Here is a 26,142-nt window from a genome sequence, read left to right on the forward strand (position 1 = left end):
CACAACAAAACAAAAAACACAAAAAATACAAAAAATGCCATGAGACAGCAACTTAAGTACCACATGCAACAGACCTGGACTTAGTGTTGAGGAGTCCACCAAACGAAACGGCCAACCAAGCGGCCAACTAACCATCCATCAACTTGGCCATGGCCGAAACGTGTTGAGCGCTGGCCGCAGCGAAAAATTGAAAAGCATCTAATTGGTAATTATGAGCTGAGCGCGTGCTTGTCAAAAAAAAAAAAAAAAAAGAAACACAAAAAGAAAACAGAACACAACATGCAGACAACATACACGAAAAAAAAAAAATATACAAAAAATTAAATGAGAAATAAAATATATGAATAAAATTGCTCGACCACAAGATACCACAATCTCCCCTGCTAAACCTAGTATTTAAATATATTTTAACTTTCTGTTTACTAATTAGCTGCCATTATCAAAAAACTTTTATGTACGGCCCCAACTAGCCACATACCAAATTTTGGTACCCCAGGTATTATGGATCCTGAGTTCAACTAGACTCCTAGTCAGAAATATTCGATATACAATATATGACTCAGTACATCATCATACCAAACTGAAGTACCCCAGCTCTTAAAGATCCTGAGTTCAACTAGTCTGCTATTCTATATGCAATACATAAGTACACCTACATACCAAATTTTGGTACCCCAGGTATTATAGTTCCTGAGATTAACTAGACTCCCAGCTGCAGTTATTTTATATCCTTAAAGGCTCAATCAAGCCATAATCAGGAATATGTACACTATTCTACATGCAGTATATCTTATAAGCTAACACAAGTCGATGCTACCTTTTGCTGTTCCTTCACGCTTACAGGGTGTAGAAAGGGTCGCTCCTAAAGGGTTCGGGTCAGTCCTCATCATTGCGTCTGGCGACTCGGCCTCAAGTCGCGGCTAATTTGCGCAAGTGTATTGTATCTTATGATTAAGCAGCATTTTGTCTGCAGGGGCTATTGCCAAAAAAAAAAAAACAAGGAATGAGGCATAAAACTTGAAATTATATGGCAGACATATGCGTGTCTGTACAGATTGGTAATTGTCTAAAATGTGCAGACGCCGTGACTTTGATATTGACTGAAGTTCGCTTTTGCTTTTGCTTCTTGAAGTTGGAGTGGCGCTCATCTGCCGGAGTGCTCCGATACAAGAGTTATTAGCCTAATAGCCATTAAGCTAATAAGGCTCAATTTCAGTCGAGATGCGTCTTAAATCAACAATTCAAAGCCCTGGCTTTGTTTGTGTACTCTTGACGGCCCCCACTTTAGGAGGAGACTCGAAACTAACTAAAATAATGGCAAATATTTTTGCTGTCCGCTTTTCTAAAGTGCCACTCGAATTGCAACAGAAAGCGATGCAAATCCACAACAAGTTGAGCCCAAGATTGAAGAGTACCATCAGGATAACAGATACAAATCCTTGTTTTTTCTTCTACGTTGCATTTTAATTAAATGCCTCAAAGGCAGCTCACAATACGCACAAGATACAATTGCAAGTAAACTGGAGGACAGCAAAAAAAAAAAAAAAAAGTAAAATAAAATAAAATATAAATAATTTCTATTATAAAGAGCAGATTTCATTGGAACTTCTGCAGTAGAATAACAATATTTCACCCTCGCCAAAAAAAAAGATAGAAAAGATTTAATGCGGCATTCAACACACAAATGTGTTGTGTGTGTATGTATCTGTATCTTGCAGATAGATTTTTGTTGCACACTGGGATTTTGTGGTGTTTATTTGGAGAGCCGGGCTCGTCCCTTCCTGGCCACAGTTCTTGTTTGGCTTCATTTTTATGTTTTCTTCTTTTCGTTCAAAATGAGTTTCCATGGGTGAAGGTAAACAGCAGAGCGGCAGGGGCAGCGGCAGGGATGTGGCATATGCGGGCCCAAACAGGGGCGCTCTAACACACTTAAGGAAAATGTTTACATGCGTCGAATATACGCTTGCTGTTCTTTTAGTAAAAGTGTGAAAAGATGAGCACAGGAGCGACTGCAACTGACTTAAGAACGGGCGCATTTACCATCACAAAGGCGCCCAAAGTTACAAATGCGCTCCTGTTAGACAGCCCTTCAGAGAGCGACGTAAACAACAAACGTGGCGGTGAGCATTGAAAACAGAGAGAGCGGCAGAGAGAGAGAGAGAGAGAGAGAGAGAGAAAGAGAGATAGCAAACGCACGAATTGAAGTCCAAAAACTCGTCGAGCATCTTTACACCAAGAGTGAGGGTGAAGGCGAGGGTGTTTCTTGCTAGTGTTGGTGCGTGAGCGCGATGCGCTGGCGTTGTTCTTGTTGCAGTTCGGACTGCAGCAGCAGCAGCAGCAGCAGCAGTGACGTCGTCAATGAGATGCAGCGCACGAAGTTCGAGTTGTTGGTGGTTGTTTTTGTCAGAGAACTATTAACGACGTCGGCGTCGTCACGAACAACGCGAGAGAGAGAGAGAGAGAGAGAGAGAGAAATGGAGAGCGAGCAATTAAAGTTGAAAAACCAGAAGCCGTAGTAAACACAACAAACGCATCAACAATACAAATCAGTTTTTGGCGGTACGCGCACCGAGACGGTTCATTTACGCAGCGGTAAAAGCAAAAACGTTCACTGCAAGAAATAAGCTGACTGCTGCGAAACTCGTGTGCGTAAAATTTGGCGCGTCAAGCGAAAGTCGAGCTAACTAAGTTGAAAAAATCTCTATAACAAGTTATTTGTGGAAAATAAAAAATAAGAAAATGTATTAAGCTGTGGGCTAAAAAGCACAGTTAGGGACTGTTAGGGACATTTAGGCAAATAATAGTGATTAACAGCGAAAGAAGTGATTTGGTGTTTGTTGAGTGATGGCAGCCACGCCTACAATTGTGTTTGAAAACGGCACCATGCTGGGCGCCATGAGCGAGCAGAGGAAACTACAGCCGCCTCTAATGTCCAACACATCGAACACATTTGTCATACCGGAAATTGTGATTAGCGGCAGCCACAGCAGCAACAGCCTCCATCGCAGTCGCCCTGACATTGATGCAGCCCATCCGAATGCCAATGAGGAAATGGCAGCCGAATGCACTGCGCTGCTGGAGCAGCAGCATCAACACCAGCAGCAGCTGCAGGGCGCCGAGGAGGACACCGAATTTGAGCAGTTCATATTGAATCGCACCACATCCGAGAGCAACATGCTCGAGTCGAGCATTTACAGTGAGCTGCAGTTTACGTCCACCACCGCCGGCATGGCTGCCAACGCACCACCGTCCACGACGCTCAATACGAGCGCCTGCTCCCGTTCTGAGTCGCGGCAGAGCAAGCGCACGCGCCGCAAATCCCACAGCAAGAGCAACAAGAGCAAATGCAGCAACAATGCGGCAGTTGCAGCTACTGGCGCTGGCGCCGCAGTTGCAGCAAACGGTGCGCCACCTGTTGGCAGCTATCCGCCGCAATATACGGCCATATTTCTGGATCATCATCTCAATCATCATCATCATGCCGCAGCAGCGGCCGCCAATGCCATGGCCAATGCGGCGGCCACATCGCCGTTCCTCAACGCGAATCCGGAGAGCGCCGCCAACTATTTGCAATATCATCAGTACTATCAGCAGCGGCCCATGGGCATGGCTCATCCGCATCTGCGCAGGTAACTTTTTACAACAACAAAAAAATATATATATAAACGTGCCATAAAAAGTGACATAAAAACCGACGCTAAAATGACAGCGGTAGCCAAAGGGCAGACGCACAAATCGTTCAGGAAGTGGCCATTTAAAATGGCTACTGTCTGGCGCTGGTCAACAGGCACAGTAGCTACTCGACGGACGGTCGGCTACAGTCGCTGTCGCGTCTCAGTGAAACCGAAAGTTTGACAGACGCATTTAAAATTATAATTGGCATACTGCCGCGGGGCTCTGCTGCTGCTCCTCCTCCTTTTGCACCAGAAATAAAAAACTTTATCATTCAACAAAAATCATGTCACGCACAAGAAGCGAAGCAGCAGCAGCAGCAGCAGCAGCAGCCACATCCAAATGCTCGGCCATGCCCCCTATTCAAGAAGAACTGGAGCAGAGATTTGGCTGAGACATACTACAAGGGCAGCCACACACTCGCACACACACTCTAGACTCTCCGCTTTATGCCTTATTGGGCAGATTAACTGACATTGATATGCGCACGAGAGGAATTCCATAAAGCTAAAGATACGACCAGACGCTTGTACTTGCCTCTTGTCGAGGGGGCACAACTGCTGCTGTTTAACATGTCACATGTAAGGCCTCGGCGATTATCACAAAAGCTGTATGTGCTTATACCCTGTAGCCAGGGGGCCAGCAATGGGGTATATTGTTTGTGCGTGCTTATTGAGCTTCGCGATGTATGAAAATAGTTACTGCAAAGCCAAAATGTCTGATAACTAAGTAAACTCCGATCGGTTACTAATTATCAATGTTAGCTCTCAATCGATAAACTATTCATTTCCGTTTTAGTCGACATAGTTTATCGACAAACGGAAAAAATAATTTATAGATAGTTATCGATTACTAATTAGCATTCTTTTAAATATCGATATGATACACTCGATAGTATTTTATATTTTTAACTGCAATCAGTAATCAACAATCGACTTTCTTAATTATATTGTGTTATATTTGGGGAATACTCGATAATCGATCATTAATGTTATCGCTCAGTAACTTTATTTACTATCGTTTATCGACAATCGATAATTAACTACCATCGACTAATCATATTATCGACTACCTAAATAGGAATACTCGCAGTGAAAGCATCGACGTTAAAGAACTTTTAATTCATTAAATTTAATTTAAATGAACAAAAGTTAACCCTTTGTTTTCACCACAATTCTCACAATTATTAGAGCATATGTGGGGTATCTCAGTGGCCTACTACAGCCACGCTGAACTCATCAATTCGTGGAATTTGGTGCTAGAAGCATTAAAATTAATAGTGGCGCATAAATTTTGTCAGCCCAACAGAACATGGGACATGTCCAAAAAGTGCCTTTGATTAATTATCATAGTTATATCTCCCCACATGTATTTTTAGGCAAGTTTTAGCTAAAAATAATACCAAAGAAAAGATCTGTATATATATAAAAAAAAATATTAATTAAAATAAATGACGTGATTAATGAAGTAGAGCAACAAAAACAACAGAAGCACATCAAGCACAACTTTGTTAAAGTTTGTAAGTTTCACAATTAGCTGCGCCCAAGCCCACAACAAAAACAAACTGTGATGGACACCTGCATTAGGCCACTTTGATGGGTCAAGGAAAACGTATCGAATCCAATTAAAACACTTAGGAAATAAATATATATATATAGACAAAGAGAAATAAAACTTACACGAGACAGTAGAGAAAGAAAGAAAAAAGCTGATAGACAGCAAATTAGAAGCACTAACGAGATGCCAAGGCGACTGATAAGGCCAGCTATGGAAATATTATGGCATATTCCGAAGAGACCCCAAAGATCATAAAAACAGAAAAATTATGACGCGTACACAGGGCACAATTCAAATATTTGCTGTCACAAATGCATTTGATAGCGTTCAAAATAATAACAAATGGACGTAAACGACTGGCAGATACCTTAGAAGTTTTTTGGCGATTTTGAATCTCTTACGAATAGGAAAAATATAAAAATATATATGTTAATATGTGAGAAGTGAAAGTGAACGACTGGCAGATACCTTAGAAAGAGTTTTAAACATGTATAGCTGAGAGACTCTTATGAATAAATATATAAAATTATTGAAGTAAACCTTGAGCATAATTTAAGGAAATTATAAAAATATTACTAAGCCAATCGTTAGGGATTAAATGATTTCTTATGCAGATCGAATTATATAGCTAACAACTAGATAGTACAACATAAACTTTTCTCTATTACAGCTCAACTGGTATGCAACTCTTTTAAATCACTTTAAAGGGCACAGGGTATAAAAATAAATAAAAAATAGTACACTAAATGGCACTCGAGAGTTAATTGAAACAATTGTTTGTTGTTGCTTGTGGCTGTCTGTCTGTCATATCAGAAAATATCAATTTCCAATATGAAACAAACATTGCAACAAGTTCAAATCAAACACAATTCATAGAAAAAGAAGGCCTGGAAAAAAGAGGAGACTTAAAAAATGCCTAAACAAATCAAAAGAGAGTTCAATATAATTTGACAATCTATTTGACAATGTGATGTGCGTGTGTGTGTGTGTGTGCGTGTGTGTGTGTGTGTGTTGTGCACACAAAATCGATACTCTGTAACGCTCGAGTGCACAACGCATAAGCCAGAGAATTGGGCCTAGAGTTCGAGTCGAATTTTAGTGCTGTGCCACGAATACTTCATCAGAGCAGAGTTCGGTTCCTTGAACTCACCTTTCAGTGCGGCATTCTTCACGCTGTCATTTGACACCGCACAGAAAGCGAGATAGAATGAGAGCGGGAGAGGAAGTCTCATCAATAGTCAGTTTGGGTTTCAGTTTTTTTTGTTTTTTTTTTTTTTTGTGTGTGTGGTTGTTCTCCTGTTGGGGCACTTAACTAGCTGGCTCAACCGCAGGCAAGTCCTCTTATAATCTTGTGTCCTCGCATGTCCTGAATGAGAAAACTTGCCTCATTCACACAGCGAGCGAGTATCATATAACTGCGTCTTTAATCTGTGCCACGCACACACAAGCACACGCAGTACTCATCAGCCCATAAAATGCTCATTACTCTTCGGTCGGCTTATATATATATTTTTAGAAACTTGAAGATGTTTTTCAAAACTCGCCCCTTTTTGAATGGCCTTTGGCGTTTATTGATAATAAATGCTGTTACCTTCGAGCGTTTTGTCAGCAACCCCAAATCCAATCTACGCCGGACCCAGTCCAAAAGCCGTGCACACTTTAGAGCCAAATTGAATTTGGCTTGGCATATTTTATCAGACAGATGCAGACATGAGGGCCAGCAAAAAGTTGACTTTCAAATTTGAAAAAAATATGCGAAAGAAGAAGTTTCTTTGCACTGACGAAGTTTCCATACCCTTTCAAGACATAGTTTATGGGATTAGTCGATCTCGGATATGTGTATTTGAATCGTATAAGGAAAAGGTTTTTTGAGGCTGACGAAGCTTAGTAGTTCGAATTGTATATGTGTCTGCGGATCGTATTTGTATATTCGGAACAATAAACATTTTAAGCTCTTTATAGCTGAGTTTTTTTTAGAAAAGTTTACTTGATACCGATCAAGAATATATAATATATACACTCATCAAAAATATATATGTACTAAACATCGAAGAGATATTTTCAATGTGTTGCATATTCAATGCAAATATGTTGATACCCTACGCAAGTGTTTTAAAAGGATCATGGGCCAGTCACCTTCAGACCTTGGCTTCGAGGCTATTACAAATAATATTTCTCAAGTGTTTAGCCTTGAGGGTTGCTAAACAAATTTTCTACACACTGGCGAGACCTTTGCACACCCTTAAGCCAGAAACAGCACAACCAACACATTCACAGCTCAACAGTTTGGGCTTTTTAACAAATAAAAAAAAAAAGATATTTAATGATATGTTTTATATTTATATATAGCTGAAAGTCCATTAGTTGTAGTACAGTTAGGTCTAAAGCTGAGCTTAAGTGCAGCCAAATGTGGGCAGAAGGGAGAAGCGAACACAAAGACGCGCTGTATAAGAAGACCCTGTTTAATGATAGGCTGGGCAGCTTAGGCGGCATCAGGCTCATCATCATTTTTCTTCGTCTTGGACACGTGAGGGGTCCCCCTTCCCCCTGCTCAGAAAAGAAAACAGTAGCCTCCACACAAGTTGGACCCGTGCTAGGCACAACGAACCGAGCCGTAGGCCCAGTTAAGCCGTAAACAATAGCTGAGTGCGGGGCGATTTATGGCCTAAGCCGCTTAACTTTAGGTTACTTGCAGCTGCCAGAAGCTAGATCTAAGCTCTAAATTTATGCCTAATAATTCTAATTGACTTTTAATCATAGTTTTTAGCCGTCATGTGAAATCGAGTTGACGCCCTTCTCACATGCGCAGGCGGCGGCCAATTTCAAACAAGAATTTCGGCACTTTTTAATTTTTTTTTTTTTTTTTTTAATTGTGTTTCAAGTACATTTACATATTACGTGCACGCGGGGTTACGCTCTTTCTTACTCCGCCGACATTTACGCATTTCCTAATACACTTTATTCTGTTGTGGGCTTTTTTTTCCCCTCTCTGTTTTATTTTGGCACCCAATTACGGCAGCTATTGTCTTTTCTTGGCGGCTTTTACACTAATGGCATTCTTAATTATGCCCTTCTCCGCCTGCGAAGCAGCTGTTGAGCTGTTTTGGCTACTTGAGCAAAGTCCGGGCTACGCATGCGCAATGTAAATGTTTAACTGTACGCACAAAACTGGCCAAAATAGAAAATGCTATTAGGGAAGTAATTATGCCTAATGACAGACAACTGTTGCTCGCATAGACCCGAACTAAAAATTGGGTCAGCAAGTGGCTTAATGCGTTTCGTTCATTGCGGCTAATGACGCGGCAAAGAAAGTCCGTGTCTCGAGTCGAGTCGTGTCTCACTTCACTAGATCGCAGACAAAGGGCCAGGTAATTTGCAACGGAAGTCGCTGCCGAGATTGTTGTACGCAATCCCAACAACATCTACTCAAAATAATGCCCTACGACATCAGGCTTAAATGGGGGCAGAACGCGTCGTTTAGCTACCTCTTGTTTAAGATGCGCTTCATCAACATCAAAGAACTAAGACAATTGCTTTATAATTGCTTCATTTCATACATTTCACATGCATTCCACTGGCCAACATTCTGAATGATGAAATGTGCTTCTTCTGTTGGCCAGCATTCCACTTGTTAACATTCCGAATGATAAGCAAATAGAAATATATTTTAAAATATATTAATACATTTTAAGCAATGAACATAATTTCAGTCATTCGTATGTTAATTGCATTCTACTAAAAAATTGATTGATAGGCTAAAAATAAGCAAGCGAGAGATAAATGTATATATTTAATTTTATATATATGTGTAATAAAGACATTCAGCTATTAAATATGCAATTTGATCTATTCGATAATAATCAAATTGAGTTATCGATTTAATTCGATATTTAGTTGTGGCCAAAATGTATTCCCAACCAATGCACAACATATCCCAGCACATTTATACAGCTATTTTACGTGCATGATCGTAGAGATACTGTCGCATCGGCTGCCTCATGTTGCACGTTCAGGTATCTGTGGAAGTATCTTCAGTCGGTCGCTGCTGCCCCATTTCAATTTCAATGCGCGCTGATTGAGCTTAAGAGCCCGAAAACCGAAACTGAAACCGCGGCAAGGCGAGAAATGTTTACGAGCCGGCGAGAGTGCAGCAAACATTTTCGAATAACAATAAATGTTATTCTCGCTGCGCACACACACACACAAAAGCTCATAAATTAGCCGAGTGTGTGTGCGAGTGTGTGCCTGAAGGGTGTCTTTAAAAATGGTGGCACTGTCAAAGGGACTGAAAACTCAAACACATAATTCACAAGTGCTGCAGACTGCAGCGTGTGCCCGGGGCAAACAAATATTGCATCTAAGTATCTTTTTCCTACCAAATGTTGCTTTGTATCTGTTGGATGCGCATCGCATCATTAGCTGCGCTCGCAGTAATAGTTCCAGCTGATAAATGATCAAACAAATCAGTTAGCCACGATCTTAGAGGTATCTAAATCTAAAAAATAAAAAAACAAAAGATACAAATGCTTCTGAAAGCTTTTGAAATGCGAGAAATGTACAAAACAAAAATGCGTACGTGTTGCAAATTGTAAACGAAGCTCTTGACTGAATTATGCGCTTTACAGTTTAATAAATTTGATGACATGAGCAACGCGATGTATGTCCATCAATTTGATGTATGTCAGATTTTTAACATGCTCAAAATGTCATAAATATGTGTGGCAATATGCTAAAATAAAATTATTTATAGCACATGCACATGCACATATATTTCTATAGAGATTTTTTTTCATTTTATTAACTTTAACAAGTTTACATTTGCACTCGCCGCTTTGATATTATATGGAAAATTGATGGCTCTCTTCACGCCCCAATTACATGCTGCCAGTTTTTTTTATAGTTATTTCTGTTCTGTTTTCTAGGGGTCTCATTACATTGTTTATGCCCCAACAGAGCGTGCTTGTATTTTATTACAGCAACTATAACAAATGAGATGAAACTCCGCAGCTCGTCTATGCGAACTGTCAATTCGCTGTAGCCAGCCCGATAAAATTTCATACAGTTGTTTCTTATAGCAATAGCTGAAAAAGTAACAAAAGTCGACTAAATCGAATAAATTTATTACACAGAAAATGTTGTTCCATATGCCGCAGGCACAGTCTGAACAACATTTTTTGTGCTAAGAAACACGACATTGTTTTTATAGATATTTTCGTCAGAGCTATTTATAATCAATCAGGTTTTTTTAAATAAAATTCTATAGTAAGCTTTCACTTACGTTTGTGTTTCTCTGGAGATCGGACGTGAAAATTGCAGTCTCGTGTGTGTGTGCGCGTTAGTGCACCGCTGGCAGCAGGCATAAACCAAGAAAGTGACATTGACACTGTATAAAGCCCGCCCCAGGGCAATCCATACAAATCCCGCTTATAGTGGGTAAACTATACGCAACTGCTGCCTCTGGCAGCCGGAGTGTTATACAAATTAACAATATTTTAACAAAAAAAAATTACCGCGTGCAGTGCGTGAGAACAAGTTCTTGCAAAACTTAAGCTGCGCTCAGCTGATCGCAACTCAAGTGCGTGTGTGTGTGCGCGAGTGCAGCAAAGCTTTCGCGAGAGAGCTTTCAGCTTGCAGCTGCACTGATAGTGCTGGCAAAACAGTCACTGCAGTGACAGTGCTGACACTAAAGTCACAATTTGTGATCAATCACTTGTTACAAAAATACGGGTTATTTTTGTAATTAAGTGTAAAAAACTTGTTTTGTTTTTATTTTTTATTCTTTTTTCTCCCTGTGGGGAAAAAATTATAACAAAGTAAAGAACAATGGCTACAAACAACCGACCCCAAAACAACGAAGAAATTCATTCGCCAATCTACCCGCTGCCGAACAGCTCAATAATATCCCCTACAAATATAGCCGCTAATGTCGATCGCCTCGACGGAAGCAGGCCACTGGAAGATTTTTACCAATATTACAACAACGTGCTCGCCAGTAGTGCAAACCGGAACGGCGCCTCCACCTCGCTGTCAGCCGGTACCCAGCAATGCTCGACTTGGCAACCGCAACAGCACGGCACTGTCAGCACAACGACAGCAACAACCACCACAACCACAGCGTCATCCAGCAGCGGCTGCAGGACATCTGCCTCAACAGGCACAAGCCGCGCCGCTTTAGAGCCCATCGGGACCCGCCCCAAAGCCGCCAATCCGACCTTGCAGTCCACCCCTTATGGCACCCAGGCAGCTGGTTCTTGTGTCACAAACCCCCCTCTGCCTCCCATAAAGAACGCAGGTGCTACGCTAGCCTTCGAAGAGCCACTGGTAGATTGGCAAACGGTTTCCGCAAAAAAACGGCGTGGGACTACATTATTATCCGAAGGCGTAAAAAAAGGGAAGCAACTAAATAACCGCAACACCAGCCGCGCTGGAGCTAAGCCCGCAACTCCCAGTACCGCTTCGGCAATTAGCAACAGATATGCCTCCCTTGAGCCTCAGGAAGACGCCTCTGTAATCGATGACGGCGAGATGGACACTGCCGACGAAGCGCCTCCAGTCACAGACCAACAACAATCAGCGAAAAAGATCTCCAAACCCAGGCCGATAACAGTCCCTGGAGTCAGCGATATTGTCGCAATGGAGCGAACCATAGATCAGGCAGTGGGCGCAGACGCCTATGAATTCAAGGTCTCTCCCTCTGGCTATCTAAGAATTTACGCCAAAGATGCCGACACCCACAGAGCAATTGTCCGCAAGCTCACTGAAGTGAGAGTGCAATTTACCCACTTCTGCCTAAAGGAAGACAGACCATACCGCGTTGTGGTTAAAAATCTGGCCGCTTCCACTCCCAGAAGCCAGATTGAAGCTGCCTTTACATCGCACGGCCATATTGTGACGAACCTTTACAACCCGGGCGCCAGACAGCCAACAAGTGATGCAGACTCCACCAACGACTTTCCAAGTCGCAACTTCTGGTTTGTCGATCTCAAGCAGTCTCTTAACAACAGGGAAGCGCTGCGGCTCAACAAGGTTGGCCGCCAACGGGTCACTATTGAGCTTCCGAGGAAGAACAATAGTATAAGGCAGTGTTTCCGCTGCTTCGAGTTCGACCACACCAAAAACTACTGTCTCAAACAGCCCAAGTGTGGTAGGTGCGGTCAGTCCCATTGGACAAACTCCGAGCAGTGCCAGGCCAAAACAGTGGCAGACCTGCGATGCTCCAACTGCGAGGGAAACCATGCTGCTTCCTATAAAGGATGCAAAAGCTATCAGGTGAGACTAAATGCCAGGCAGCCGGCCATCAATGTCTCCCCTCCTACACGATATAGCCATCCTCAAAATACACGAAGAACCACTCAGCAGTTCGTACCTTCCCGAATTGTGCAACAGGGCCTGTCGTATGCTGATGCGCTACGGCCAGGCCATCATGTACAAGTCCGCCAACCCCCAGCGCGCACTCTTCAGCCCACCGTCAATCCAATGCAGCTCCAACAACCACTGCAAGGACCTCAGGAGCAAGACGCTTCCCTTGGAGGCATCCTTCAAAACCTCCAGCAGTCCATTGCAGCACTGAATGCCGCAGTTGCAACCATTCTGGTTAGCATTAAAGAGCTAAAGGATGCGCAAGGTTCCCCGCAGCTTAGATTCCCAAAAAGCCGCAAATAATGGCTACCCAGTTACGTCTCGGATCGTGGAACGCTCGTGGCATCCTCCAAAATGCTAACGAGCTCAAGCTTTTTCTGAAAAAGCATGATGTAGACATCATGCTCATCTCAGAAACACATCTGCACACAAACTTGTACCTAACAATGGAGGGGTACGTCTGCTACCGTGCGGATCACCCTACAGGACGAGCCAGAGGTGGTGCTGTAGTGCTGGCAAAGCAGGATTTAGCACACTACCATCTACACACAGTGACCTCCAGCGACACACAGCTGGCTGCTATCATGGTGGAGACTCCCTTGGGCGAAATCCTCGTTGCGGCAGCATACCTACCACCAAACATCCCCTGGAACCGAGCGGAATTTGATTCCCTGTTTGGCCAGCTTGGCCCCAAATTCATCGTTGGAGGCGACTTCAACGCTAAGCACAGACTGTGGGGAAACTACAGAGCTGACAGCAGAGGCACTGCGCTCCATGAGGCGCTCACTCCCTGCTCAGCCCAGGTACTGGCCACCGGTAGACCTACCCACTTTCCGTACAACCGGCAAAGTACGCCTTCCTGTATCGACTTTTTTATATTCAAGGGCATCCCCAACAGCGTACTATCGGTTCGCGAAGAGTATGATCTATCTTCCGACCATCTGCCACTCCTCACAACGATCAACACGGCTGCACAAAGGATCCCAAAAAAGCGCAGGCTTGTCCTCCCTGGGTCGAACATCCAACGATTTAAGGCCGAACTAAATAGCTTGATCAACCTAAACACGCAGATTCTGTCAGTTGAGGACGTCGACGCTGCAGTACAAACCCTGTTGGACCAAGTACATGCCGCAGCCGCCAACGCTGCGCCCGCACATATCTACTCAGCCCCTACAAGCCAGCGGCCAAGGACGTTTTCCCCCATATTGGAAGGTCTTCTCGCCCTAAAAAAGCGACTGAGGAGGGAGTATGTCCGTACCCAGGACCCCACGATTGACAGGATCTATCGTCGTATTGCTAACAGGGTCAGGAAGGAGCTGATTATCTCGAAAAGAAATGCCACAGACACCATGCTGGAGGAAGCAACGGCAGACGAGAGCTCCAAATTCGCGCTGTGGAAACTTAGCAGTCGATACAAGCGGCAAGCTGCGCCAAAGTTCCCCGTTCGACTTCCCGATGACACCTGGGCCAGATCACCAATGGACAGAGCCGAAGCCTTTGCCTGCAACTTGGAGGAGCGCTTCAAGCCGTTTGAGACCGCATCGCATGGAAGGATACAGCGAGTCGCGCAAATCCTGGAGGCGCCACTCCAAATGTCACTCCCTGTATCGCCAATCACCTTCCAAGAAGTAGAGCAGGAGATGAAGAGATTAAAAAGCAGCAAAGCCCCTGGGGAAGATCGGTTGGACAACCAGACAATCAAGCTACTGCCATACAAGGCGGTGCTTTTTCTCGTCGCCATTTTTAATGCAGCTCTTCGGCTAGGTTACTTTCCAGTGGCTTGGAAGAAGGCACATATAATCATGTTGCACAAGAGCGGAAAGCCCCCTAATCAACTGGGATCCTATCGCCCCATCAGCCTCCTGCCTGCCTTTGGTAAGATTCTGGAAAGGTGCATCCTCAGAAGGGTCCTGGATACCCCGGAAATAAAACGCTTGATCCCGAAGTTCCAGTTTGGGTTTCGACTCAAACACGGTACCCCTGAGCAACTACATCGGGTCACAAATTATATTTTGGACGGCTTTCACAGGAAAGAGTATGTGGTGGCAGCATACCTCGACATCCAAGAAGCCTTCGACCGGGTGTGGCACGCAGGACTCCTCTCCAAGATAAAGGACAAATTGAATCCGCAGCTATTTAGCACCATTGCGAGCTTCCTAACTGAGAGAACCTTTCAAGTGGTGCAGGATGGAGTAGCCTCTCAAACCAAACGCATAAAAGCGGGCGTTCCACAAGGCAGCGTCTTGGGTCCCACGCTATATAGCCTGTTTACACATGACATGCCCACAGCAAATGCAAGCAGACGGAATGATCGGCAGGACCTTCTGGTGGCCACGTTTGCTGACGACACGGCAATCCTTGCAAAAAACAAATGTGTGTACGTGGCAACTGACCTCTTGCAGGAATACCTCAAGCGATTTGAAAACTGGGCTTGTAGATGGAACATCGCAGTGAACCCTGGAAAGTGCGCCACGGTTACCCACACTCTACGCAAGGACTCATGCCCCGGACTTTTTCTTCATGGTGAGCTTCTAGAGCAATATCGTCAACACAAGTACCTAGGTGTCACTCTCGACAGACGACTTACATTTAGTAAGCACGTCTCTGCAGTAACGAGCAACATCAAATCTAAGATAAGGCGAATGAGCTGGCTCCTCAACTCCAAAAACAAACTCTCGCTCCGAAACAAGGTCCTAATCTACAAGGTAATCCTTGCCCCAGTGTGGCGTTACGGGCTTCAAGTTTACGGTATAGCTGCAAAAACACACCTGAACAAAATTCGCATCATTCAGGCCAAAACCCTGCGCAAAATAACTGGAGCCGAATGGTATATTCGCACACGCGACATCGCCAAGGACCTCAAGGTTCCAATGGTGGGCGACGTAGTCAACAGGCAAGCAGCGAGCTACTCAACAAAGCTCCACAACCATCCAAACATCCTGGCGAGGAGCCTGCTAAGGAGGCGAAGAAGAAGGCGACTGAAGAGGACCTACCCAACCGACCTAATCGATCGTTATGTATAGGTGACAAGCTTCGTTAATTACACCAAAATATGTTTCTGTAATCTGTTAACCTAATTGTATAACTAATTGTAAAACCACAATCATCGCTAAGCTAAGTTATTATGTCACTCTGATAAAAGTTGCTAACATAGAGTAACAGGATACCAGATTTCTTAATAAACAAAATATAAAAAAAAAAAAAAAAAAAAAAAAAAAAAAAAATAGTAAGCTTTAGCTGACATATAAATAAGCGATCGAAAAGTATGTCTTAGACTGAGATTTAAATATTGTAGAAGACTTGAAGATTGAGAGCTTATTAATTAAGAGACGATTTTGGATAATGTCACTAACTTTTCTTCCTTACAAAACAAACTACACAAATCTATGCATTATGTGGCCCACTTGATGTCTCCTTCTATGCATTGCGCATTTCATGAAATAGTTATAAATCCATCTATATAAATAACATGTTTATCCCAGTAGCTAACATAGCCGCAACATTTTACAGGGCATTCAAAGTTTCCCAATGCCTAATTAACTGTTTAGTTTTTCTTTTTCTATACATTTTTCTGTGGGTTCCATTCTATGTTTCTTTTTTAGATTTCGAATGACAAATTGCAGACAATTGAGTGTGACGCTCTGTCTGGTCTCGGAATTAGTTTTGGTAGTTGATCGGGAAAGTCAATTCTTGCCGCCGCCGCCGCCGCCCGCAGCTGTTTGGCGTTTGTAATTAAATGAAATCTCAAGCGCACAACTCGACTCCGTTCTTTTTGTATATGTATAAATATTTTTTAGGGCTTTTCAAACGATTTCCTTTAAGTTTTTTTTTTTAATTTTTATGGCTTACCGCTTCCTTTTTTTGGCCCTGGTCTGGCCCTCAGTTGATTTATGCGCATATTTGGTTTTACGATGCAACTAAAATTTATTTTCACACCTTGAAAGCTGCAGGTTTCATAGTTTTATCGTGTTTTAATATTTCAAACAGCAATAAAAAAAACTAAACATTTGATACTGAATTTATGGCTCTGCAAATGTAGGATGCACACGGAAATAAATTAAACCTAGTAGGGGTATTCAATAACTGCAGCAAGTCGCTTTTGTTTGACGCACAGCAAAAAAATAAAAAGACGGCCCAACAAGATACAAAATGATAAAAACTAAGATACAAAGAAAACAGATGAGAAAAAAAGACAAAGACAAACAGCAAATCAAATGAGAAACAGCTGCCACGATAGTTCTAAAAATCAAATGGACCACGCACACGCACAGCGAGCGGTATGCCAGGATCGGGGCCCGGCCAGGACCAGGCAGGTGCAATTCGTGTCAGGCCAAAGATTCTTTCCAAAATTTATGCAGGCCCAAACTGGACAACAACAAATGTGCGTGTGTGCGTGTGTGTGTGTGTGTGTGTTCCAAATCATAGATTTGAGAGCCAGACAAAGGGCAGCAATGACAAGGGTGTGAGAGGAGGAGAAGTGCACATAGTTAGGGGATAAGTGCAAAGGACGCGTTGACGCTGCGTAACATGTGGTAGACAAAAGGATCCGCATTTCCTATGATGTAATGTGAACCAAAGAAAACTAGACACCGGCTACCTGAGCGACTGAACTCAGGTAGCGGCAGTCAAGAAAGCCTAAACGAACACTGAGCGAAAGGAAGTTTGTGAAATCGAAAAGTGCTCGACTAGGGAATACCCTGAACCTTCTACCAACACCAAATGCAGCAATAGCTGCTAAAATGAAAGATACTTTATCTGTATAAAGTATTTTATAGCAGCTATATATCAAGTTTGGTTTCTCTAGGTCTGAAAACCTCAGAGATTTGATCAGGATTTCGATATCGATTGACTCGGCTTTTGATGCTGATCAGGAATATATATATCCTTCCGACTGTTACACACATTTGCACAAAAACATAATCCGATTTTTACAGGGTATGCAATATAAATTGGCAAGTCCGATTTTTGATTCTTCAAGTTATTTCCAAAGGTCATAAAAAGTCCACATCTAACTTTAAGCCCAAATCCTTGTCCGCCAAGGAGGCCAAGACAAGGCTATCTTAATACTAAAATTTGTATATTATTTCATATATATTTTACAGTGTGCTCGAAATATCAAATTTGATAGCCTAAACTGACCCCGCTGTGACCACGAGATTCTTTTATAACTATTCTCCAAGTTTTTCCAATTGTAAATTTAAATTGCAAAATCCCAAGTAGAGCGCTTTAATGCCCTTTCAACTAAGACAAACTGTCTGCTGCTGCCACAAAATGTTCGCATCCAAAAAACTGAAATTTCTGCCCAAGTTTTTCGCACAGTGTATGCTCATGAATTGCCATTTTCTTGCACTTACAGAACGCTTCTGGACGTGGCTGTGCCGCTGGCCGGCGGCAGCGGCGATGTTGCCAGCCCTTTGGCCAGCAACAACCTGAACATCTCGGCCGTTGCCGGCACAAATGGCGCTCCGGAGGGCGCCGAGCTGGGCGGCGCTCCGCTGGGCTACAGTTTTCGCAAATGGTTTGCGCGGCCCTCGCTGCCGTTTGTCATCGGGATCTTTGCGCTGGGCGGCGTGGCCTGCACACTGGGCGGCATTGTGCTGGGCTCCACGGGCCTGATAGAGCACTCCACGCAATATCTGAGCGCGGCGCTGCTGATGATTGGCATCGGCGTCTCGCTGCTGGTCATTTCGGGCGCCATTTGGCGTCTCAGCTTGCCCGACGATGTCGACGATTGCCCCTGCTTCCGGCGCATGGAGACCTGCCGCAACTGCAACAGTCCGCACTGCACGAATCGCCTGCTGCCGGGCAGCTATCTCTATCCGGAGTTTCAGCATCGGCCGCCGCCGCCCTCGTATCTGACCTCGCTGAATGAATACGCCTTCGTCTATCATCCGAGCGCCCATCCCCCGCAGGCGGCCTATGCCGCCGTCCGCATGAACACGCCGCCGCCGCTCTACCGCTCCACCTATTCCCTGAAGTAAGTACGCCTAGACGAGAGACCGAAACTTATTCAGTTTACTAAACGATTGATTCTTTTTTCCCCAATCCTGCAGCACTTCGGGCACACACATGCTGTCCGCAGGCATCTCGCTGCCGCCTACAAGCGAGCAGGCCGCAGAGGATCCCTTGACGGTGCTGTGCACACGCGAGGCCATCAGCCAGACATCCTTCAAGGAGCTGGAGATCGATGAGATACACGAGGATCAGGCGGCAATGCCGCTGACGCGCGAGGCGGAGAGCCAAACGCTCTTCAAGGAGGTGGAACTCGACTAGAAGGCAAAACGAATCTCTTAAGCAGATTAGCTAAACAATTACGTGTGTGTGTGTACTGTGTGGGTTTTCCTCTCAAGATCCTTGACTGATTTATATCATACACAAGCTCCATATACATATATATATATATATATACATACATATTCAGTTGCGTATCTTCAACATATGAAAACTGTACAAATTTATTTTAGATATTCTAGTTTTAAAAGTTGTCCTTCTCAAGCATAAAAAACTTAGTGAAATTTAAGTGTATATAATTTATGCATAAATATACATACATAGTTTTATAAATGAACGTCCTAATTTTATACCTAAAGAAACTATATACATATATATAAACATAGATTAGTATTTACATATGCGCGATGCTACGTGCAACAGATGTTTTCAGTTTTAGCCAAATGCTCTACGCTGCGGCTTTTATATGTTATGTTGATCATAGTCCAAATGCCAAATTTAATAATAAATGTCTTTAAATGGCCTAAATGTGAAATCGATGTGTGATTTTAATTTCTTTTAACAGGTATTTATTTAGATAGCAGACCAATGTATTTGGATTTGGAAAGAGGGCTGTATCCGAACTGAGCGCCTTTCTATGCGATTTTCATAATCTGCAGTAATAACGTTTTCATATTCATATTAAATTGCTTAAAGCTATTCTCTTCTCCGCTCTTTGTTCTTTTTTCTATATCTATTTAATCCTCGGTGTTCCTGATCTCTCCTGATCTATGCCTACTTGCTATCTCACGGCTAATGTCTTAGAAAGCGCCTTTCTATGCGATTTTCATAATCTCAAGTAATAAAACATTTCAATTTAAACGCATCTAATAAAGCAAGCTGTTCTCTTCTTCTTTCTTCTCTCTCTTCTTTCTCTCTACATAAGTCATTTTCTCGTTATTTATCTTCCTGTCTATATATTTCTCTTACTTTCCGTTTCTCCTCATCTTTGACGGTCTATCACACACCTTCTCTTTCGTTTACTCTCTCTTGTTGCAGCTCTCTTACCTAATGTCTTTTAAATTGTGCCTTTCTCTGCACTTTTCATAAATACCAGTTACGCATATAGATTTTAGCACTTTACAGGGAGATGTATGTAGATTGACAATATGTAATATTGCATTTGAATTTATTGTTAATATTCTGAGCGCCTGAGCTTTTATGTAACTAACTACGACTTGGGCACACGTCCAATTATAAATCAAGAAAATATTTTACGATTACGAGCCCATTAACGAACGTGCTCATTGCCTAATTTATGACAAAGCTACGAATTTGGTAAGTAAATATCTATTTGCAAAATTGCAACAAATTTAATTAGTATTTTCTTGAATTTAGGTGACATTTTTCGAGTTATTTTTTGTTAAATAAAATAGTCAATTTGTGGGCTAACTTGCTCATTTTTGTGTGTAACGACTAATATTGCCACCACTGTAAGACAGCCAAGACACAAGCCACATCAGCCACTCAGACGGTTGTTGTCTAGGCTGACTGAATCAAGTTTTCACACCTGTTGCATATAGTCACAGCTAATGAATATTTTATGATAAATATAGCTTCAAATCTTGTGGAATGCACCTAATCCAAAGATTACTTAATAAAGGCTTTAAGGGAAAATACCCGAAATAAACTGGGTCAAATGTTAATTAGACGCAGCTTGTTTACTTTTCACAAAAATTGAGTGTCAAATTAGCGTGCATAATAAATTTGAAGGGACCTGTGTCTGTTGCCAGTTTCTGCCTTTTCGTGTGGAGCCATTAAAATTTTATAAAAGTCTCATCAAAAATGCCCAACTTATGTGACACGTAACGTTTTAAATGAGGCCAGTTCGAGAATAAGTTGCTCAAACGTCGTCGAAACGTTGAGCTAACAAATGTATCTTAAGGTAATAATTGTGTCCTTTGTGGTGCTGCTCCTGGGCGCACTCATAGGATTTCTGGCGTTTCCCATGCTGTTCAAGGAGCTAGTTAAGCGGGTGAGTGCAGACATAAAGGCTATCTAAGTTATACACATTACAGGACAATTTCCACAGAGTGTTAATCTAAAGCCTGGCAGTGAAACGCGTCAGCTATGGGAGAAAATGCCATTTCCTCTAACATTCAAGATCTACGTGTTCAACGTGACCAATGCGCAGGATATTGAAATGGGCGGCAAGCCGAAGCTACAGGAAGTGGGTCCATTTGTATACGAGTGAGCCAGACACAAGCCCCAAATGGACATCTCATATAGATGTCAATTTTTTTCAGCGAGTGGAAGGACAAATATGAGCTAATGGATATAGAAGCGGAGAATGCGATTAGCTTTAACATGCGCAACACATTTCAAACGCGCGCCGATCTGGGTCTCAGCGGCGAGGAGCTCATAACTATGCCACATCCACTGCTGCAGGTAAGCCCAAAAACGGAAGAAGCTTTTCTTGACCAGATCTACAAGAGATTCCACATAGTTCATGACCATTGCGAACTTGGAGCAGCCAGCCGAAACGCTGGCAACTGTGGCCCTGGGCCTGGACATCATTTTCAAGCCGCAGAGCGCTTTTATTACAGCCAAGTTCAAGGATCTCTTCTACGCTGGCATCGATATCAACTGCGACCAGGAGCATGCGGCTGCACAGGCCATTTGCCAGCAGTTCCAAGCGGGCGCAGTGCCCGGCGCGCTGCCAGTGAATGCCACCCACTACAAGTTCTCCCTGATGGGCGCGGCAAGTCAACTGGACGCGCCCAGAGATTTCTTTTATAATTTACTTCATTTTGGTTTTTTAGGGCAATCACACAAATGCCGGTCGCTTTAAGGTCTCACGCAGCAGATCGCGGCAGTCGTCCGTGGGACGTGTGCTCGCCTTCAATGAGGCGAAGCAGCTGCACATCTGGCCGGAGCTAAATAATACCAGCTGCAATCGCTTGCGCGGCACAGATGGCACCATCTTTGCGCCACTTATGCGACCAGAGCAGGGTCTCTGGAGCTACTCGCCACAGCTGTGCCGCTCCCTGACGCCCCAGTGGATGGGCAGGACGAAATACAACAGGCTGCCCGCTCAGCGCTATGAGCTCAACTTTGGCTCGGCACGCGTAAGTCTTGCAAGAACAACTTTTAAATTAAATAATCAAAAAAAAAACATTCAAATAGTCTTAGAAGAAAATCTCATAAGTACAAAATATAAGAAATCCCAAATCACAAGAAAAAACAAATTGAATCAAGCTAGCCAACATGAACAAACGAAAATATAACAATTATTAATTATACAATTCCAAAAAGATCCAGAAAAAAATTATAAGTGAAAATAAATAAATAAAAAAATTATAGATAAATAAATATAGTTCCAGGCAGACTTCTAAAAACCCATCAGCTTACGAAGAAGCCTTTACAAAATATTTGCGTTAAACAAGAAAAGAATTCCAAACAACTTCAGAGACTGTGTTTAGTTGAAAAAAAAAAAACTACCTCATAAATCAAAATTTAAAAAAAAAAATACACAATAAAAATAAAAGAAATTTAAACAAGAAAACGACCTTGAACGCCAAAAATTTGTTGATCATCAAATGGGAATAAAATTTCAAAAATAATTTCACAAAATTCACAAAACCAAGATAAAACTCTATAATAAATGATAAATCCTTTAAATATATATATAAATCTGCCCAAAATAGAAAACAAATGCAAAACATAAAAACTCATAAACACAAGAGAAAGCCTAAAACAAGTCTAGGCACAGCGAATATTAATAAAAATAGATAAATTCAATAAAAACCCGAAAAAAATCCAAATGAAAATAGTTTTAAAAACTTACAGCAACAGTAAATATTTTTCCAGACGGAACCGGATTTGCACTGCTACTGCACGGACTATCCCGACAATTGTCCGGCTGATGGCACCATGGATCTGGTACGCTGCAGCGGCACACCTTTAATGGCCTCCTTGCCGCACTTTTATCAGGCAGATCAAAAGTTATTGGCTGAAGTTGAGGGAGTGCAGCCAACAGCTGCGAAACATGCCAGCATATTGATCTTCGAGCAGGTTAGCATAAGCTTTGTTTAACTCAAGTAAATGCCAAAGTAATATCCATTGATTTGTATAGTTTTCCGGCACAGTGCTCTCCGTGCATAATCGCCTGCAGTTCAGCCTGAAAGTGGCGCCCGTGAAGGATGTGCCATTGATGTCGCAGCTGCGTTCCTTGGCCATGCCGCTCTTTTGGATTGAGGAGTCGCTGCAGCTGGACGAACAAGTTACACAGCTGCTGCACAAAAAGATATTTGCGTAGGTTTGCGGGAGAACTTGTGAAAGTTACAATATTAATGCTTGGCCCATTTCCTTTCATGTACAGCGTATTAAATGCCAATAATTGGTTTAGATGGCTGTCCATTGGATTGGGAAGCTTCGGTTGTATACTCGGAGCTCTGTTTTTGCATTTAACTCGCAGCGATGCGAAGCGCGTGGGCGTCATCGATGCGGAATGAATATCAATACAATTCTATCCTTATCCGGCTACACAGCAGCGCGTGCGTTTAAACCATTTGGAAATTATAGTCACACAGCTCCTGATCTCTCCTTACATGATAATAATTTTGTTGCTTTCCCATCGATGTCTACAGCGTTCACATTTTAAAATAGTTCAGTTGAATGTATTATACGATTCGATAGTGCCTTGGAACAGCATTACGGATATAGATATAGATATATATATATACATATATATATTTCTATAACTTATTGTTAGGCATACGCACTATCCTAAATAAAAGACATGTACGAATGTGTGGACAGCAAGTGTGAATGTGTGTGTGTGTTGGAAAGTGGAAAACTTGCAGGATGTGGATGCGGCGTGTTTTAGTTTGAACGTCGCGTTTGCCGCAAGCTTTTCTCGATCTCAAATTGCCGCACATCGGTGCGCTGCAAAAAGTCCTGGCGTTCCAAGTAACTGCAACGAATAAAGTTAAATTATTCAAGAATTTAACATGGCAAAGCCATCAAAAAAAAAAGAACTCACCCATCCTTGCCTTTGTTGTGTGTACGCAGATCCTCGTCGATGCCCTCTTCACTTTTAAACGACTTCCAATCTAGCTGTGACTTTTCCAACACTGACATTTTCTTCTTCTTGCCAAGCTGATTGAGCAAAGAGCCCAAGCCGCCGCCGCCGCCGCCGCCGCCGCCGCCGCCGCCGCCGCCTCCATTGGCTGCACGTTTGGCAGCGCCAAAGGCGCGTGGCGCTGGAGATTTAGGGCTTGCCGCTGCCGGCTGCTCTTGGTTCTCCTTAGCACTGGAACTGGAACTGGAACTTGTGATGGTTTTGGTCACGGTCACCGGTTCGCCGGCAAAGTCAAGAACTTCCGTTACTTGCTTGGCGGCCGGCGCAGCGCGTTTACCGCTATCTGTCGGCTTGGCGGGCGACGGCGTCTCTTTGGGCTTTGAGGCGGGTTTGCTGCTGACGCCGACATCGCCCAGAAAGTCTGCCCAGAGCGCATCGGAACGCGATTTGTCGGCTTCTTCGTCTGATTCCAATTCGTCCTTTTCCGCAACTTCGCGTCCATTTTGTTTGGCTTCCGTTTGACGCGTGCTACGTTTAGCTCCTGCACCGCTGTCGATGTCTATTGACTTTTGCTTTACTTTGTCTTTCTTTTTGCCTTTTGCAGCTTTACTTGGTTTTTCGCTTGATTCGGCGTCGTTGTCGTCGTCGAATTCGCTTTCGCTGTCGTCTTCCTCCTCCTCCTCCTCAACGGAATCAGCATCAGCTTCATTTTCTAGGCAAAAATCCTCGTCGCTTTCATCGCTATCTGATGCATAGTCTTGCTCCTTATTCATATTAATGTTCTAGCTACTTTTTATTAGATTAAACGCGATTTTAATTTCTTATTTCACAGCGAGATTTAAGATTTTTTCCGGCCGCAAAGAATTTGTATGGCGACACGCACACGAGCACAAATTACACAGACACGCAACGCGAAAAACAGCTGCCCCAACAGCATTCCAGCTAGTGATGTGCCATGCAAACGATGCACGCTAATCGATACACACAACAGCTGGGCTAGACGTGCGATATAAACATATCGATATGTGCATAAAACAGCTGAGTTGACAGCTTATCAAGCGCGTTCATTTACCAAAGCGTTCCAGCCCGTTGCCATGTAAAATAGAACGCAGTCGAAGAAAAACTAATAATAATTAAAATATTTTAGTATTTAATCAAGTGTATATCAATTGTGCATAACGACACAATACACTAAATAACGCGATGTGCTTTAAATAGTTAATCAAAAAACCCTAGCTAGGAGTTGGTGAATCACTGCCGCTGCAAGTGCTATTTTGGTGTGGCCTTTTTAATCGATTCCCGTTTTGCCAGCGCCAAAAGAAAACAAAGCAAAATATTTGTTCAGCGCACAAGGGCAAAACAACATACTAGGCTTATAAGAGCGACTGGAACGGGTGCGGATCACACGCAAGGATCAAACTGAGTTAGTGTATGTATGTGTGCGTACGTACGCACGTGCGTGTGTGTGTGTGTGAGTAGCATGCAAAAGGCCAAAAGGTCAACAACAACTGAAACGTGCTGTTTTTCTTTCCTCCATTGCAGGTTCCTTGACAATGCCCAACACAATTAACTACAATGCACAGTGCTTTATTTACACTTTCCAGCTGCACATTGATCAGACCGACGCGAATCGTAGCTAAAAAAACGGCAGCAACAAAAAACAAATGACCAAAACGCGACGTCGGAGCAACGGAAAAGCAATAATTAAACGTATTTAATAGCAACTACTAAAAACAACATCTACAACAACAAGAACAACAACAACAATCACTGGGTACTTCCAATAATTGTAGCCAAAATTCTACGAATTCAGGATTATAAATACATTTACACTCACTGCTTGCCCATCCTGCTGGCCATGTACTCGGAGCCCATCGATACCGATGAGCTGGACGCCATTGTCGATGTGGTTGGGCTGCGCTCCCAGGCGCGGCTCAACACGTTCCGCGAGATGTGGTACCATGTCTTTCTGTGGGCCTTCTTCTCATCAATATTTATACACACCTGCGCCGCCTTGGTGGCATTTGTGACACTGCGCCGGCACAAGTTTGGACGCTTCTTTTCCATACTGATACTGGTTATGGGATTCGTATCGCCTGCGAGCAGCGGCATCATTAGCAGCGCTGTGATCGCATTTGTCCATCGCGCTTCCAGCCTGCCCATGTCACCGATCTATGCTCTCTTCTGGGGCGTCGGACAGACCATCTTCTCGGCCTGCCTGGGCTTCTTTCGCATTCTGGCCACGCTGTAGAAAGATGCGA

At 43.2% G+C, this 26,142-nt stretch overlaps 5 protein-coding genes across 10 annotated transcripts in view; 3 read left to right on the forward strand and 2 right to left on the reverse strand.

The window, feature by feature from the left end:
• The window catches only part of scaf (scarface), an 87,210-nt gene extending 64,440 nt beyond the window's left edge, over window positions 1-22,770 (reverse strand). The window contains exon 1 of one of the 2 annotated variants that reach the window (XM_015174572.3): window positions 22,646-22,770. Coding sequence is in view for 1 of the 2 variants with exons in the window: in XM_015174571.3 (XP_015030057.1) it covers window positions 10,508-10,607 (100 nt within the window). In the remaining variant the exon portion in view is untranslated. Of the gene's footprint in view, window positions 1-10,507; window positions 12,759-22,645 lie in introns of those variants that run through there. The other variant, XM_015174571.3, reaches the window with a different exon arrangement.
• Window positions 2,544-19,354, forward strand: LOC6626803 (uncharacterized). Of its 2 annotated transcripts, none has more exons than XM_015173651.3 (3): window positions 2,544-3,629; window positions 17,945-18,565; window positions 18,642-19,354. In XM_015173651.3, exons 1-3 carry the CDS (start codon window positions 2,845-2,847, stop codon window positions 18,859-18,861), a joined length of 1,626 nt encoding a protein of 541 aa, XP_015029137.1. In that variant the 5' UTR covers window positions 2,544-2,844; the 3' UTR covers window positions 18,862-19,354. The 2 variants fall into 2 exon arrangements, with proteins under 2 accessions (XP_015029137.1, XP_002050579.2); XM_002050543.4 differs by lacking the exon at window positions 2,544-3,629 and adding an exon at window positions 17,671-17,861.
• On the forward strand, window positions 20,230-23,739 carry LOC6626802 (sensory neuron membrane protein 1). Its single transcript, XM_070210603.1, has 7 exons — window positions 20,230-20,833; window positions 20,891-21,048; window positions 21,105-21,563; window positions 21,662-21,926; window positions 22,660-22,872; window positions 22,934-23,112; window positions 23,180-23,739. The coding sequence occupies exons 1-7, from the start codon at window positions 20,732-20,734 to the stop codon at window positions 23,310-23,312; spliced, it is 1,509 nt and encodes a 502-aa protein (XP_070066704.1). The 5' UTR covers window positions 20,230-20,731; the 3' UTR covers window positions 23,313-23,739.
• On the reverse strand, window positions 23,450-24,828 carry Yeti (yeti). Its single transcript, XM_032436675.2, has 2 exons — window positions 23,843-24,828; window positions 23,450-23,773 (listed from the first exon to the last, which is right to left on the reverse strand). The coding sequence occupies exons 1-2, from the start codon at window positions 24,652-24,654 to the stop codon at window positions 23,683-23,685; spliced, it is 903 nt and encodes a 300-aa protein (XP_032292566.1). The 5' UTR covers window positions 24,655-24,828; the 3' UTR covers window positions 23,450-23,682.
• A 115-nt stretch (window positions 24,829-24,943) lies between these two features.
• Window positions 24,944-26,132, forward strand: LOC6626800 (transmembrane protein 170A). 4 transcript variants are annotated; one of them, XM_015173653.3, is made up of 2 exons: window positions 24,944-25,352; window positions 25,424-26,132. In XM_015173653.3, exon 2 carries the CDS (start codon window positions 25,740-25,742, stop codon window positions 26,130-26,132), a length of 393 nt encoding a protein of 130 aa, XP_015029139.1. In that variant the 5' UTR covers window positions 24,944-25,352; window positions 25,424-25,739. The 4 variants fall into 4 exon arrangements, with proteins under 4 accessions (XP_015029139.1, XP_015029138.1, XP_002050576.1 ...); XM_015173652.3 differs by having other exon boundaries at window positions 24,944-25,310; XM_002050540.4 differs by having other exon boundaries at window positions 24,944-25,304.
• Window positions 26,133-26,142: the final 10 nt, after the last annotated feature.

This window comes from Drosophila virilis, chromosome 5 (assembly GCF_030788295.1).
Source record: "Drosophila virilis strain 15010-1051.87 chromosome 5, Dvir_AGI_RSII-ME, whole genome shotgun sequence".
NCBI classification, from domain to species: Eukaryota; Metazoa; Arthropoda; class Insecta; order Diptera; family Drosophilidae; genus Drosophila; species Drosophila virilis.